Source organism: Coturnix japonica, chromosome 1, assembly GCF_001577835.2.
Source record: "Coturnix japonica isolate 7356 chromosome 1, Coturnix japonica 2.1, whole genome shotgun sequence".
Taxonomy (NCBI): Eukaryota; Metazoa; Chordata; class Aves; order Galliformes; family Phasianidae; genus Coturnix; species Coturnix japonica.
Window position 1 is genome coordinate 150,059,641 of NC_029516.1, and position 14,139 is coordinate 150,073,779.

Sequence of the window (14,139 nt, forward strand, 5' to 3'; positions counted from 1 at the left end):
CCGTCTCCTTCTTCCGGGGTTAAGCCGGCGCAGCTCTGACGTCACCGGCTCGGCCCCGCCCCCCAACATGGCGCGCGAAATGATCGGCCCCGCGCTGCCGCCCGGCTTCCCGCGCTGCGCGGAACAGGACCCGGATGAGGAGCTGGGGCAGGGTGAGCTCAGCGCTGAGGGGAGGGGGCGGGAACGGGATGAGTGGGAACGGGCTGAGGTGTGACAGTGCTGAGGTGTGGCAGTGCTGTACTGCCACAGTGCTTTCCCCATCTGGAGTACTGTGTCCAGGTGTGGAGCCCTCATTACAAGAAAGACATGGAGATTTTGTTAAGGGTCCAGAGGAGGGCCACAAAGATGATCAGGGGGCTGGAGCACCGCCACTATGAGGACAGGCTGAGGGAGTTGGGCTTGTTCAGCCTAGAGAAGAGAAAGCTGCGGGGTGACCTCATTGCAGCCTTTCAATACCTGAAGGGAACCTACACCCAGGAGGGGAGTAAACTCTTCAAAAGGGCTGACAATAGCAGGACACGGGGAAATGTTTAAGTTAAAAGAGGGCAGATTTAGGTTGGATGTTAGGGGGAAGTTCTTCACTAGGAGAGTGGTTAGCCCTGGAACAGCTGCCCAGGGAGTTGTGGATGCCCCGTCCTGGAGGGTTTCAAGACCAGGTTGGAACGGGGCCCTGGGGCAACCTGGATCTAGTAAATGTGTATGTTTGGTGGCCCTGCCAGGCAGGGGGGTTGGAACTACATGATCCTTGAGGTCCCTTCCAACCCGGGTCATTCTGTGATTCTGTGACCAGAAGGGAGAAGCAGAGCTGCAGTGTGAGGATGGATCCTGTATAAGTCTGGGTGATGGCTTTAAACTGAGACAGGGGAGGTTTAGGTTAGATATTAAAAGGAAGTTTTTCACACAGAGGGTGGTGACGCACTGGAACAGGTTGCCCAAGGAGGCTGTGGATGTCCCATCCCTGAAGGCATTTCAAGGCCAGGCTGGATGTGGCTCTGGGCAGCCTGGTCTGGTTATTGGCAACCCTGCACATAGCAGGGGGTTGAAACTGGGTGATCATTGTGGTCCTCTTCAACCCAGGCCATTCTATGGTTCTATGATTCTGAGAGATGTTTAACAAATATCCCCTATGTCTCTGGGTGCTCAGTTGCAGGACCAGCGTTGCCCCCAGACTATAGAAGCAGCAGCAGCTCAGAAGCTCCTGACAGCGAGGACGACTCTGAATCTCCTCCCCTGCCTAGGGATACAGGTGGAGATTCTGGAGAGGATTCAGAAGGAGGTTCACAACCCAAGTGAGTCTGTTCTCAGGTTGTATCTTTATGTTGTTACAGAAATTGTAACTGAAGTGTGGGTGTAAATAATGTGAGAAACAGTGTTACAGGAACAAAAAGATAAACTCTGCTTAAAACTTGGTGACTAGAACCACAGAATCACAGAATGGTTTGGTTGGAAGGGACCTCAAAGCCTGTTCACTTCCAACCCCTGTCATGGGCAGTGCCACCCAGCAGCTCAGGCTGCCCTGGGCCCCATCCAACCTGGCTTGGGCACCTGCAGGGATGGGGCACCCACAGCTGTTCCAGTGGCTTACAACCCCTTGAGTAAAGTATCTCCTAATATCTAATCTGACTCTCAGTTGTTGAGGTCAAGAAAGGTCAACTCACCTGTCTGACTCCTCAGGGTAGAATTAAGCATTTGAGGGAAATTTGATCTGTGTATTTTTGTGTATGAGTTTTGTTTTGCAATCTAAGCAATAAATCCCTTGATTTGCCGATGAGAGACTTCTTATAATCCATTCTTTGGTACATGCATTTGACCCCATTTCTAGCACACTGTCTCATTTGATGATAAGAACTATTTATCATAGAATCAGAGAATTACCCAGGTTGGAAAAGACCTTGAAGACCATCAGGTCCAACCTCAGCTTAACTAGTACCCTAACTCTAACAACCCTCTGCTAAATCATATCCCTGAGCACCACATCCAAACGGCTCTTAAACACAACCAGGGATGGTGATTCAACCACCTCCCTGGGGAGCCTATTCCAAATGGATACGAATTTATGTATTCGGTTAAACCAACTAGAAGAAAAGTCATTCAGTAAATAGCAGAAGCTTGCACATCTCCCCTTTCTGTCTGGTTAATCACTCATATTGCTTTGCTGAGATCTCGATGTTTCTATTTGGCCTCGTGTAAGAGACTTGAAGTATGTTGTTCTGTCTTTGAGTGTTAGGGTAAATATTACTCACTTTTCTCCTGTTGTCTTACACAACAGCTTTTCAGTTCGGTTGAACTAAACTGTGAAAACCAGTCAAAATGCAGACAGCTGCATACAAATACAGATAGAACTGTGCTGAATTCAAAACTACTTTGTAACTAGAAATATCATTTAAACATCCTATTACTCTTCTTTCTCCCGTAAAAACACTCCTGATGTTTTTATTGGGTGGGTTTGGTTTTTTTTTCTTGCTTAAATGTCAAACCATTTTCGAAGCAAAGCAAATTTTTAATTGCTTCCAATTATTTCAGCTCCTTTTGCACTGTTTCCCTGGTAACAGCAATCTGTTTAGTCCACAGGACTGTCTGAAATCATTATTTCATGTTTTATTTTTTCCTTTTTTTTTTTTTCTTTAAATGAAGATAATTGCTCTGCACGTCAAGGTAATTATTAACTTGAAATCTTTATCTTTGCAGGAAGCCAAAAAGAATTCAGGAAAACGATGACGACGACGATGGCTTTTTTGGGCCCGCTCTTCCTCCTGGCTTTAAAAAAGAGGATGATTCCCCAGAGAGGTAGTTAAAACAGAATTGTATTCAGGCTTCTTTTCTTAAAAGATAATTATTTTAGGTACAACATTGTGTTAAAGAACAATTCAGTTGCTCATTTCATTAGATTAGAATCGCTTCCTCCACGTTGTTGAGAACGAGAGCAGCATTCTCTTGTAACAGAACACACAGCCCTGCTGGTTTGGAAAACTGGAGAGAAAAAGAAAAGACGTGGATTGTCTGATTTATACTTTAAATGTTGCGTTTCTTCCGCTTCCTATCATTGATCTTGGATCAGTGCAGGAAAAACTAATTGATGCTCTAAGGACCCCTACTTGTGTGGCTCATTCTTGGGCTGGGAGGGAGTAGGGCAGTTAGCTCTTGTGTGCTGTAAAACAGTGCAGATGATTGCAACTGCTGCTTGCTGATGCACCAAGGATTATTTTTTACCATTCTCTAGGTAGAAATGTATCTGAATGGTGTAGGTTTATAGAAAGCAGGTTGTCATGTCTAACCAAATAAGCATTCACAGAATCACAGAATTATCAAGGTTGGAAAAGACCTACAAGATCATCTAGTCCAACCATTACCAATACTTCCCAGCTAAATCATATTCATCAACACAACATCCAAACGTTTCTTGAACACTCCCATGGTCGGTGACTCCACGACCTCCCTGGGCAGTGCATTCCAGTGCCTGACTACCCTTTCCGAGAAGTAATACTTCCTAATGTCCAGCTTGAATCTCCCCTGGCGCAGCTTAAAACCATTCCCTCTAGTTCTATCACTGATTACACGAGAGAAGAGGCCAACCCCCAGCTCACTACAACCTTCAGGAAGTTATAGAAAGCTATAAGGTCTCCCCTGAGCCTCCTCTTCTCCAGGCTCCATTACTTATAGCCTCTTTCAGGAGGCTTTCTGTTTGATTGCAGGTAATTACAAAATACCTAAAAAAGAAAACTGTTTATGGATTGTCCATGCAGAACCGTGTCTCACAGCCTCCTAGTTTTGCATCAATCTATGTGCTTCCTTCTATCATTTGAAATAGCCCCTACTGAAATCAGCACTTCCAAGGAGGCATTTGCTGATGAAAGGTACCATTAGAGTCCCTTGATCACTGTTATCTTCCTCAGAGCAATAGAGAGCTGATATATAATATAAATCAATAGCTACCTGTCAGGTATGGGTGTTCAGCGCTAGAGGGGTGACTCAGTTTGTTCTCAGCTGTGCACACTGTGCTGTCTGCAAGCAATTTTCACAATTGAATTTTCTTTAGTTTGGAAACATTTTTATGGTGCTTGGCAGCAGTTCAGGAAACCGGAATGTATCGACCTACAGTTAGTTGGAAGTAACCTTTTCATGTCTTTTTTGGCCATACTTTGCTGTAATTGACAGACTCACATGTGATTAGAAGGTGTCATGCTCAGCGGGCTCGTTTCAAAGCAGCAAGAGACACTACTCTGTCTTACCTTTCACACATGCAGACTGTGTTCTTGTGTTATAAACTGTAGGTAGCTACTAAAAAGGAATGTGATTTCTAGTAAAGCATTTAATTCATAGAACCATTGAATGCCCTGGGTTGAAAAGGACCACAATGATCATTTGGTTTCAACCCCCCTGCTATGTGCAGGGTCACCAACCACCAGCCCAGGCTGCCCAGAGCCACATCCAGCCTGGCCTTGAATGCCTCCAGGGGTGGGAATTCAGAGGGTAGAGTGCTCTTCCTAGCTCTTTTGTCCTAGCTCATCACACACCAGCTCCTCACACGCAGTTTGAGCAGAGCTGTTGGCACCAGCCCATTTCCGTGAATAGGTGGGCAAGGTGCGATGTGTAGGACAAGCCTTGTCTGTCTTCCACCCCCAAACACCTGGCTGTCTGCTTGTGCTGACACACGGAGGAGCATGAGCTATGCAAGGTATAGACACATCGCTGCTGTCTCCCCCTGCATTGTCCCTTGGCGTGAGTAGATTTCCAGCTGCCAACTTAGACCTGAATAACTGAAGCAAATACAAGGGTACGTGTTTCAATATATAGATATACTGTTTGTTAGCTCCGTGTGACTTACTCATTCTTTTAGAAAAGCTTTTATTCCATTGTATCTTTTCCAGACTTGTCAAAACAAATATTCATAATTAAGAGCAGCCTGTGTGGGAAGTTGCAGCTCTTTAAAATTTGTTTGAATCATTTCAGCTTAAAAAAAAAGTCATATATGAGCAGATTTCCTTCAACTTCAGAAAAGATATTGCTGCTTATCAATGTTAGACAGAGGTACAGTACTTGTAAAGCTTCCAGAAGAATCCATACATAATAGATAAAGAGCAAAACTTATCTTAATGTTTTCTTCTTTTTAAGTTAAACATCAGGAGAACGCTGACATGTCCATCTTCCTGCTGGCTTTAGCAAGGACTCGAAACCCGACAGCACAAAAGTTCTTTGCCATATATGAAATGTTGTATTATTAAGTGAAATTCTTGGTAAGTTAGTATTTTCCTTCTGGATCAGTGTAGATAAGTACAGGAGTTACTGACAGTAGAAAAAAATGCATTGAAGAGTTAGAATTAGATCTGCCTCACTGCTCAGTGTGTTTGGCCATCCAGGAAGCTGTCAGGGCTCATGTCAGCTCTGTGCAGCTGAGGAAAAGACCCGAGCAACAGGGTTATTCATGTGGAAAAAAGCAGAGAATAAGGCAGCGTGGGAGGGATGAATTGGGAACCATTTGTCTATTCCTTGGAAGAGCCTTTGAGCTGTGACCAGAAGCAAGGAAGACAACTTGAGATCTGCTCTTTTTCACAAGTAGCGGTTGTTTTCACAAGTATATGGCCCACAGCAGAGAGGTTTCTGTATATAGGGCAACGAGGCTCATGAAGAGCTTGGAGAATCAACCCTATGAGGAGAGGCTGAGGAAGATGGGGCTGTTTAGTCTGGGGAAAAGGAGGCTGAGGGGAGACCTTATCGCCCTCTTCCAGTATCTGAAAGGTTCTTACAGTGAGAGCAGAGCAAGTCTCTTCTCACTGGTGACAAGTGACAGGACGAGGGGAAACGGCCTCAAGTTGCGCCAGGGCAAGTTTAGGTTGGATATTAGGAAGCACTTCTTTACAGAAAGGGTAGTTAAGTACTGGAATAGGCTCCCCAGGGAGGTGGTTGAATCGCCATCCCTGGATGTGTTTAAGAGCCATTTGGATGTGGTGCTCAGGGATATGATTTAGCAGAGGGTTGTTAGAGTTAGGGTACTATGGTTAGGCTGCAGTTAGACTTGATGATCTTCAAGGTCTTTTCCAACCTGGGTAATTTTATGATTCTATGATTTTAGTAGAAATCTTTACAGTTTGTTTATCTTTCTTTCCCCACAAAATAAAGTTAACTGCGTACCAAAATAAAAGATTAGTTTGCCTGTATCTGCATGGGTTTAACTTCAGTCTCTTTATACCAGGATCCTAAAACCCGGTTTTAACAAGCAAGCAGTCAGAAAGGGAGAGTGAATAATAAAACCTGTTTCTTCTTTACAGCAGCTAGGTGGGGATGGAACTTCAGATTCAACCCAGACCTCTTGCCTGGCTATGAAATCCTCACCAGTGCCCTTGCCATGTCCCGAGCTCACATTTATTGCTTGTGGCTGGCTGGCTGTGGCTGCCTTTCTGGCAGGATTTTCTGCCTTTTATTTCCCCTCCTCAAACCCAATAATAACATCACTACAGCAGGGCTGTGCTGATTAGATTATACTTGAGTTAGTAGATGGTAATTAGAATAATTCGATTCACGTTGCGTTACTTTTGATTGCTGAAAACCTCTGAGACCGGAGGTTATAATAAATCAAGTCTCTGCCCGATAGACTGGGAGGATACTTCACTGGGATATTTCTTCAGGTGATAATTGTTTGCGTTTTTATTAGCCCTGAGGAATACGGTGGTGATTATTAAAAGAGGAGCTTGTCTACTGAGGTCTTTTTAACACTGCAGGCACAGTTTGTAGTATACTTTGAACTGTTTTCACCACTGAGAATAAATTCTCACCTTTGTGTGTTCCTGGAGACAATTGAACTATCGTACTGCTTGCTGAGTTTCAAAAAACAAATCGGCCAAGTTACAGAGGATTACAAAACCTTTCTTCTCCTCTCTTCTTCCTCCAAGGGAAAACAAGCTTGAATCAGCACACTGCTCTTATTTTCATGTTTTAAAGAGCAGCGAAACCATAGCGTGAGAGCAAAACCAGCTTTGTTGCTAGAGAAGAGGTAGTGTATATTTGTATACATATACACGGCCTCCCACCTTTCATTGCTTTTGAATCTATGAAAGAAGCTAGGGAAGAAAAGTGGATTTCCATGACTGCATGCCATGACATTTCCAGTTATCTTGCATTGCAGCTGTTTGCAGAGGTCCTTATGGAAAACAGAGTCAGACTGTTCTTACACACATTCCTGTAATGCACACGTAGGAGACATACTTGCCATCCGAAGGAAGAAGAATTACAGAACTGCACTTTAATTTTTAAATGAATCTCTTTGTTATTTCTTCAGCAAACGATAGGATGTCCATTTAATGTACTGTCCACGTTGGTTCCTTATTTTATTCTTCTTTCCAACTAAAAAGAACAGTAATAAAATTGTTTCTTCTCCACTCGAGGCCCATCATAGGTCCTGCGTTACCGCCTGGCTTTAGGAAGTCTGCACAGGACACTGCGAGTAACAGATCTTCAATAGGACCATCTGCTTCATCACAATTCACACAGGTTGGTGAGATCAGGAGTCTTTTGTTTGAGTACAAGCTATCCAAAATGCTTAAACAAGCAGGAGCCAGAAGAACTGTACCAGACATACTTTTCTGCATGACAGTTTAATTTTAGACCAGAAGGTGTCTGCATCAAATACTGAAACATAACAAGATGTGAGCCTAAAAAAGAAGCGTGCTGGTCTGGGTTGTTGTGATTTTACTGTTAGACTGATGGTGCACTGAATGCAAGTGCTGTAGGCATCCTAAATTGTAGTCGCAGTAATTCTCCCGGATGCTTTACCATTCTTTATTTTAGTGTAATGTTACCTTCACCAGTGAACATTATAGCAAAGTTCAGATCATAGAATGATAGAATGGACTGAGTTGAAAAGGACCACAATGACCATTTGGTTTCAACCCCCCTGCTATGTGCTGGGTCACCAACCACCAGCCCAGGCTGCCCAGAGCCACATCCAGCCTGGCCTTGAATGCCTCCAGGGATGGGGCATCCACAACCTCCTTGGGCAACATGTTCCAGTGCATCACTACCCTCTGTGTGAAAATTACTGAAAACAATAAGGCCCTCTAGAATGAAAATGTTTACCTATAATTTAAGGTTTTATTCTTTTGCTGGTTTATGTGGGGGCAAGAGAGAAGGACTGAATATTTCCTATACCTTCAGCTCCTTAAGGTGCTTACGAGTGGAGATGCTAAATACATTTATCCCAAAGAAACTCACAACCTTCTTGAATAGGATGCTCTCAGACATCCAAAATGGCACTGGGTACCAGTGTTTGGATGATTCAATTGCTCTCGTGCTCTAATAAAGTAAATACTAATTTCTTGTGAAAATTAACTCATCTCCACCGTTATTCTGCTTTTTATTTTTCTAGAATACTTGTGTTTTCTTTAAATTTAACTCCCCAGACACTACAGGACATGTGAGGAAGGAATGAGCCAACAGCTGCTTTGAAGCTTCACTTTTCCATTAGTATTTGCAATGTATGTCATTCTCCAACCTCCTACAGTGCCAGTTGTCACAGTCTATCATGAAGAATGATTGTCTGACATTTTTTAGATACACATCATCCTATGACTGCAAATAACGATTAAGCAATTTACCATAATGACAGATCTCGTGAGGCAGGGATGTCAAAACTGGTCTGTTCGTACATCTTACACTGTTCTTTCTCCTGAACAGATCTTCTAGCATCAGCTTGTCAGGTAGAAATTAGTTGATTTTATTGTTGCATTTTTCATCTTTTTTTAACCTTCGTAAATGATGAGTAAATTTTTGTTGTTGTTCTAATCTTGTTTTGCTATTTTTTATTTCAATACACCTTTACAGACATTTTATTCCCTGCTGACTCTTCACTTTATATCACTTTCCTCTCCAAACATGGGGGCAGTTGTTTTAAATTGCATCTCGTTTGAGGCAGATGGTAATGGAGCAAATTGGACGTAAGACATGAGGAAGGAAATGAGACACGCTCCCTCAGTTAAAGCCCAGCATGGAGTGTCTTTCATCCTCAGCCACTTTGTAATGAAACTTATTATGAAAGCTGTATATTTTTGCATTTATTTTTAATCTGTACACAAGATGAGGGCGTTGTTATATTAACTTGGTTTCTCGAGGTAGTTATTCTTTTTCTCCACCAACTCCTTATTTAGAAAATAAGTAAAAGAGAGAATGCAGTCCCCTCATTCCCTAAAGCAATACTGCAGTGGTCATTAGTGACAATTTGACTGTGTAAATACTTTGGGGCACAATTATAAGAGGAATCAGTGTTACCTACTTTAATTGTGTTTATAAATGACCTGTTATTTCTCAGCATCCTATGCCTTTCTCTATTTGATGCTACCAGTCACACAGCCATTTAAATTTGATGATCCTCTTCTTGCATCTTGTAGTCCATGGCTATACACTGCTGTGTCTCTTGCTACCTGCCAGCTTGCCTCCTGCACTGCTCTGCAGTCCCAGAGAACTACAGAGGGCTGCATGCAGGGCAGCATGAAGTAGCAGTACACCGCTGTGTATTGCTACTGTGTTTACCAGTGTTTTTGTCTCACAAGAAGTGAGATCTTGGGAAACAAGCTAAGTATCCATATTCACATGCTTGAGGAGGTCTCATACAGATTTGTTAACTAAGGTTTTGTTATTGGATAGACAGGTTCATTGGGCTCTCTTAGATAAAATCATTCCAATCCTATAAAACTGAAGTGTTCCTTCAAGGTCTTAACAGTACAACTGAGATAAATGTTTTATTTTTGGAAGGCAACAGATAGTAGTGAGGAAGAAGACAACATTATAGGCCCAATGCCCGCAAAAGGACCAGTGGAGTCTGATGTGACTCAAGAATTTGAACGCAGAGCTCAGAGAATGAAGGAGAAACTTACCTCTGCAGACAGCGTAAGTTGGATTATTTCACTTCTGATGTTTTGCTGCTGGCTCGTGCTTGTGTTTTTCTTTGGGTTTGCAAAGACGCTGTCATCCACAGTTCAGCTTGTGATGCTAAAGTGGTTGCAGTTGTTAATACAAAGGAAAAAGAATGATGATTTCTGTTGGAAGCTCTGAGATTCAGGTGGTATGTTTTGGTTGTCTGCTTGTGTTTTTTTTTTCACCTACGTTCTTTTGTAAAGGGTGAACCCAAGCAACTTACAAGGGAATCGTGGATGACAGAACTTCCACCTGAGCTGAAAACCTTTGGATTTGGCCCAAGGACATTCAAGAGAAGAGCTGAAGACAAATCAGGTGATAGGTCTGTGTGGACAGATACCCCAGCCGACAGAGAGAGAAAAGCCAAGGTGAGCATTTATTCACTCACACATGTATTTTTATATATAAAATATACAGGATTGTTATGTACATATGCGTATGTGTGTGAATAATGTATTCATATTCATATAGATATGAATAAATGTTCACATCTTTGTAATGTTTTAATATATGCATATACACACACATACTGCCCTCATATATATACAGGTAGCATTCAAATATGTTGTTGGTATTTTGTGAAAACAAATCTGAGCTCCTCAATTGAAAATATCTTCTCGTTGTTTTTTTTTACTCTCAGTTACCAAAACTTATTAATTGAGTCTTAAAGATAAAACAGAGGAAATAACCATTTTGTTATTCATTTGCTCCCTCTCTTGTCCGCAGTAGTCAGTTACTCTGTGTCAGCTCATTGAATTTCCAATTAGTGTGTCCACTTTCTTCTTCTGTCAAGCTGAGCAAAAAATATCGGGTGGCCTCTGCCCTTCAGATTTAATTAAAGTAAATATAGATTTCTCTTCTTTATACTTAAGACATTCTGATAACTGTAGTGTGTGATTTGTTTCCACTCATCAGGAAAGGGAAGAGGCAAAGAAGTCAACCAGTAAAGATAATGAAGAAATTGTATTATCTGGGAGAGACAAGAGACTTGTTGAGCAGGTGACTTCATATAATGTAAGTACAATAGCATAATACTTCCCTTTGTGCATTTTCTTCAATTCTTCACTTTTTTTTTTGTTCTCATTGCTGGTACTGCTGGTTTCCATGGTGATACCTCTATATTCTTCCCCTTTTGGCCCCAGACCTACTGTTTAAGTCATTAGAACATTTGCCATTGATTTCAACAAGAGCAGGATTGTGTCCTTAAGCTGCTGCAAACAATGGGACAAAGTAGCATTTTGTGTGTATTGTCCCAGTGTAAGGCTGTATTTTACTTACATTATCCTTGGATCTGGACTTGGTTGATGCTTGATTCAAATATTAGCTTACTTCACAGTATCCCAAGAAGAAAAAGAAAATAGTAAAGAGTTTAGCTTGTAGGACAAAATACACATTAACCCAAAAGAAGCTTCATGGGCAGATAAATGCTATAATCAGCTGCCTCGCTGCCTCATTATAACAGCATTATTATGTGAAGTTTTTCTCAACCTGTACAGCAGCAATTAATTTTCACAGGCAGATGCTGATTACTGAAAACTTGATCTCCATGTCAGATTCACTTGTCTGGCTGCCAGCCCTGTCCACTAGAAGATATGGAGGCTTGCCTGCCTTACAGCTGCTCTTTCCTTTTCTTCCCTGATTTATGGCCTGAAGTCTTTAGGAAGGCAGTCATGTCTCTTGAGAGTATAATTAACTTGAGAATGGCAGCCGTGGCTTATATTACAAGATTGGAGTTTATCTGGCACATTTAATAATTTATTTGTGGTTCATTAAATCACATGTCTCTCTTGACTTACAGGCTTGCAAATCCAGAACTGTTAGCATACTGTCTTTGACTCAATGAACCTTAAGGGTCCGTGCCTACTAGGGATATTCTAAAATCATCTCCTCTGTCATAACATTGATAGTAGAGCAACTTCTATGTCAAACCTTGACTTTTATCCTGTACCATTGCAGGATAAAACACAGAAATGCCTTCACTGTTTCTAAGATTAACGGAGGTCTCTCTAAAAACTGCAGAATATATGTCATTTTAAGATCAGCGTTTCTTGCACTGGGGTTTGGTTTGGCTGTTGTTTTTTTTTAATGAGCTCTATTCTGTTTGTGTTGGTTTGTTTTATAAGAAGGGTTTTTGCTCTTTCCTTTTTCTTACTCCATTGATTTTGATCAAAGACGCTTTCCTAAAACAAAAGCTTTAGTTCTTAGTTTCCTAGTGTTAGTTAGCTAGTGCTGGTACCACATATATTTTCTGGTGCAGTTCTGTCAGCACTGATGCATTTACACCATGGGTGAGTACTGTCCATCTTGTGTTTTCCATAAGAATCCTTCCTTATGTCATATATGAATTATTACTAGGTGTGAGGAAGTAGAGGGCGAAGGGAAATCACAGAATCACAGAATTACCAAGGTTGGAAAAGACCTAGAAGATCATCTAGTCCAACCATTACGGATACTTCTCAGCTAAATCATATTCATCAACACAACATCCAAACGTTTCTTGAACACTCCCATGGTCGGTGACTCCACCACCTCCCTGGGCAGTGCATTCCAATGCCTGACCACCCTTTCCGAGAAGTAATATTTCCTAATGTCCAGCCTGAATCTCCCCTGCCGCAGCTTGGAACCATTCCCTCTAGTTCTATCACTGTCTACATGAGAGAAGAGGCCAACCCCCAGCTCACTACAACATCCCTTCAGGACGTTATAGAGAGCAATAAGGTCTCCCCTGAGCTTCCTCTTCTCCAGGCTGAACAATCCCAGCTCCCTCAGCCTCTCCTCATAAGGCCTGTGCTCCAGACCCCTCACCAGCTTTGTCGCCCTCCTCTGAACATGTTCCAGGGCCTCAATGTCTTTCTTGCAGTGAGGGACCCAAAACTGAACACAGTAGAAATGAACCTTCTGACTGCAGATAGTGTGTTCCAAAAGCAGATGTTTAGAGAAAGTGTACAAGAAACAGGACGTCTATTTTAGGATCTTTCTCTTGGTTTGTTGTCTCTCTTTCTGCTGCTCGTGGCAGAGCATCTTACATGATTCTTTTGCATTTATCTTGTGGAGATTCAAGAACATTATGGGTATTTTTAACATCAGTGATAGTGAATTATGTGTATTTTACTTTGCATGGATGAGAGTATATGTGCTTTCCACACAGTGCATGTTAAATTTATATCTGTGTGTTCCAGTTCATAAGGTTTCTTTTCTTCTTTCTTTCTTTCTAATTTCTGGCCAATCTCGCCATTTGGATTTTCAGCGCACCATTAATATTTGGTAGCACTTTTTTCCCCTCTTCTTTCTTCCCACTTGTACAGGAGTCAAAGAGATCAGAGTCTCTCATGGACATGCATCAGAAAAAGCTGAAGAGCAAAGCACCTGAAGAAAAGAACAAACCTCAGGAGAGAAGACCCTTTGACCGAGAGCAGGATCTCAAAGTCAATCGATTCGATGAAGCACAGAAGAAAGCTCTGATAAGGAAATCCAGGGATCTGAATTCTAAATTTGAGCACAGTAAAGGCAATATGTTTTTATAAGGTAAAATCATGAAGCTTTTTCTGATGTCAAGATTTGAATACTTAATTTTTTAAGTATTCAATTTTCCTGTAAATATTTGTACGCAAAATAAATATCTCGATGTTTAACTTGTTTTACTTGTCTGTAAATGCTGTACTATGGAGGGGCATCTGTATTGAAACTAAAGTGACAGAGGAAAGTGCTGTTATTAAAAAGATAATTAATTAAAATGTTATTTTAAGGAGCTTTACCATTTCTCTTGCAGTGGAATTAGCAGTTTCCTCCTTTCTTTTACCATTCCTAAGGTATACTTGCTGAGCCTGACCTGAACTTTGTGCAGAAATCCCCTTTATGCTTGTGGTGGGGCGGGACATTGCTTGATAAGCTTTGTGCTAGGAAGTATAAACGAAAAATGGTACCATTCACATCCACACAGTATTTGTATTACGCAGACTGTGTGTTTGTGTCATTGCCAGTTATACGCTTGTATAAGTTCTGCATTGTGGAAGAAAGAGCAATAGCAGAAGCAGCAATAAAGCCCCAAGATTTGCAGGTTTAATTATAAAAGATGGTATAAAAGAAGAGAAAATCTAATTGAAGTTTCAATTTGCAGAGCTGAGCATCAAAAAATCCATCTCTCTTAAGCAAGTATAATATGGAAATTAAACCAGTATAAAACTTATTTTGTCAGTTACTTTGCAGAGCAGAACAGCTCTTTGGTATCAAAAAGGA

At 41.7% G+C, this 14,139-nt stretch overlaps 1 protein-coding gene across 1 annotated transcript; it reads left to right on the plus strand.

Moving 5' to 3' along the window:
- The first annotated feature begins 21 nt into the window (after positions 1–21).
- Positions 22–13,657, plus strand: GPALPP1 (GPALPP motifs containing 1). The gene is made up of 8 exons (XM_015851752.2): positions 22–152; positions 1,145–1,289; positions 2,689–2,787; positions 7,380–7,485; positions 9,742–9,876; positions 10,107–10,271; positions 10,819–10,917; positions 13,209–13,657. Exons 1-8 carry the CDS (start codon positions 68–70, stop codon positions 13,425–13,427), a joined length of 1,053 nt encoding a protein of 350 aa, XP_015707238.1. The 5' UTR covers positions 22–67; the 3' UTR covers positions 13,428–13,657.
- The last annotated feature ends 482 nt before the right edge of the window (positions 13,658–14,139 follow it).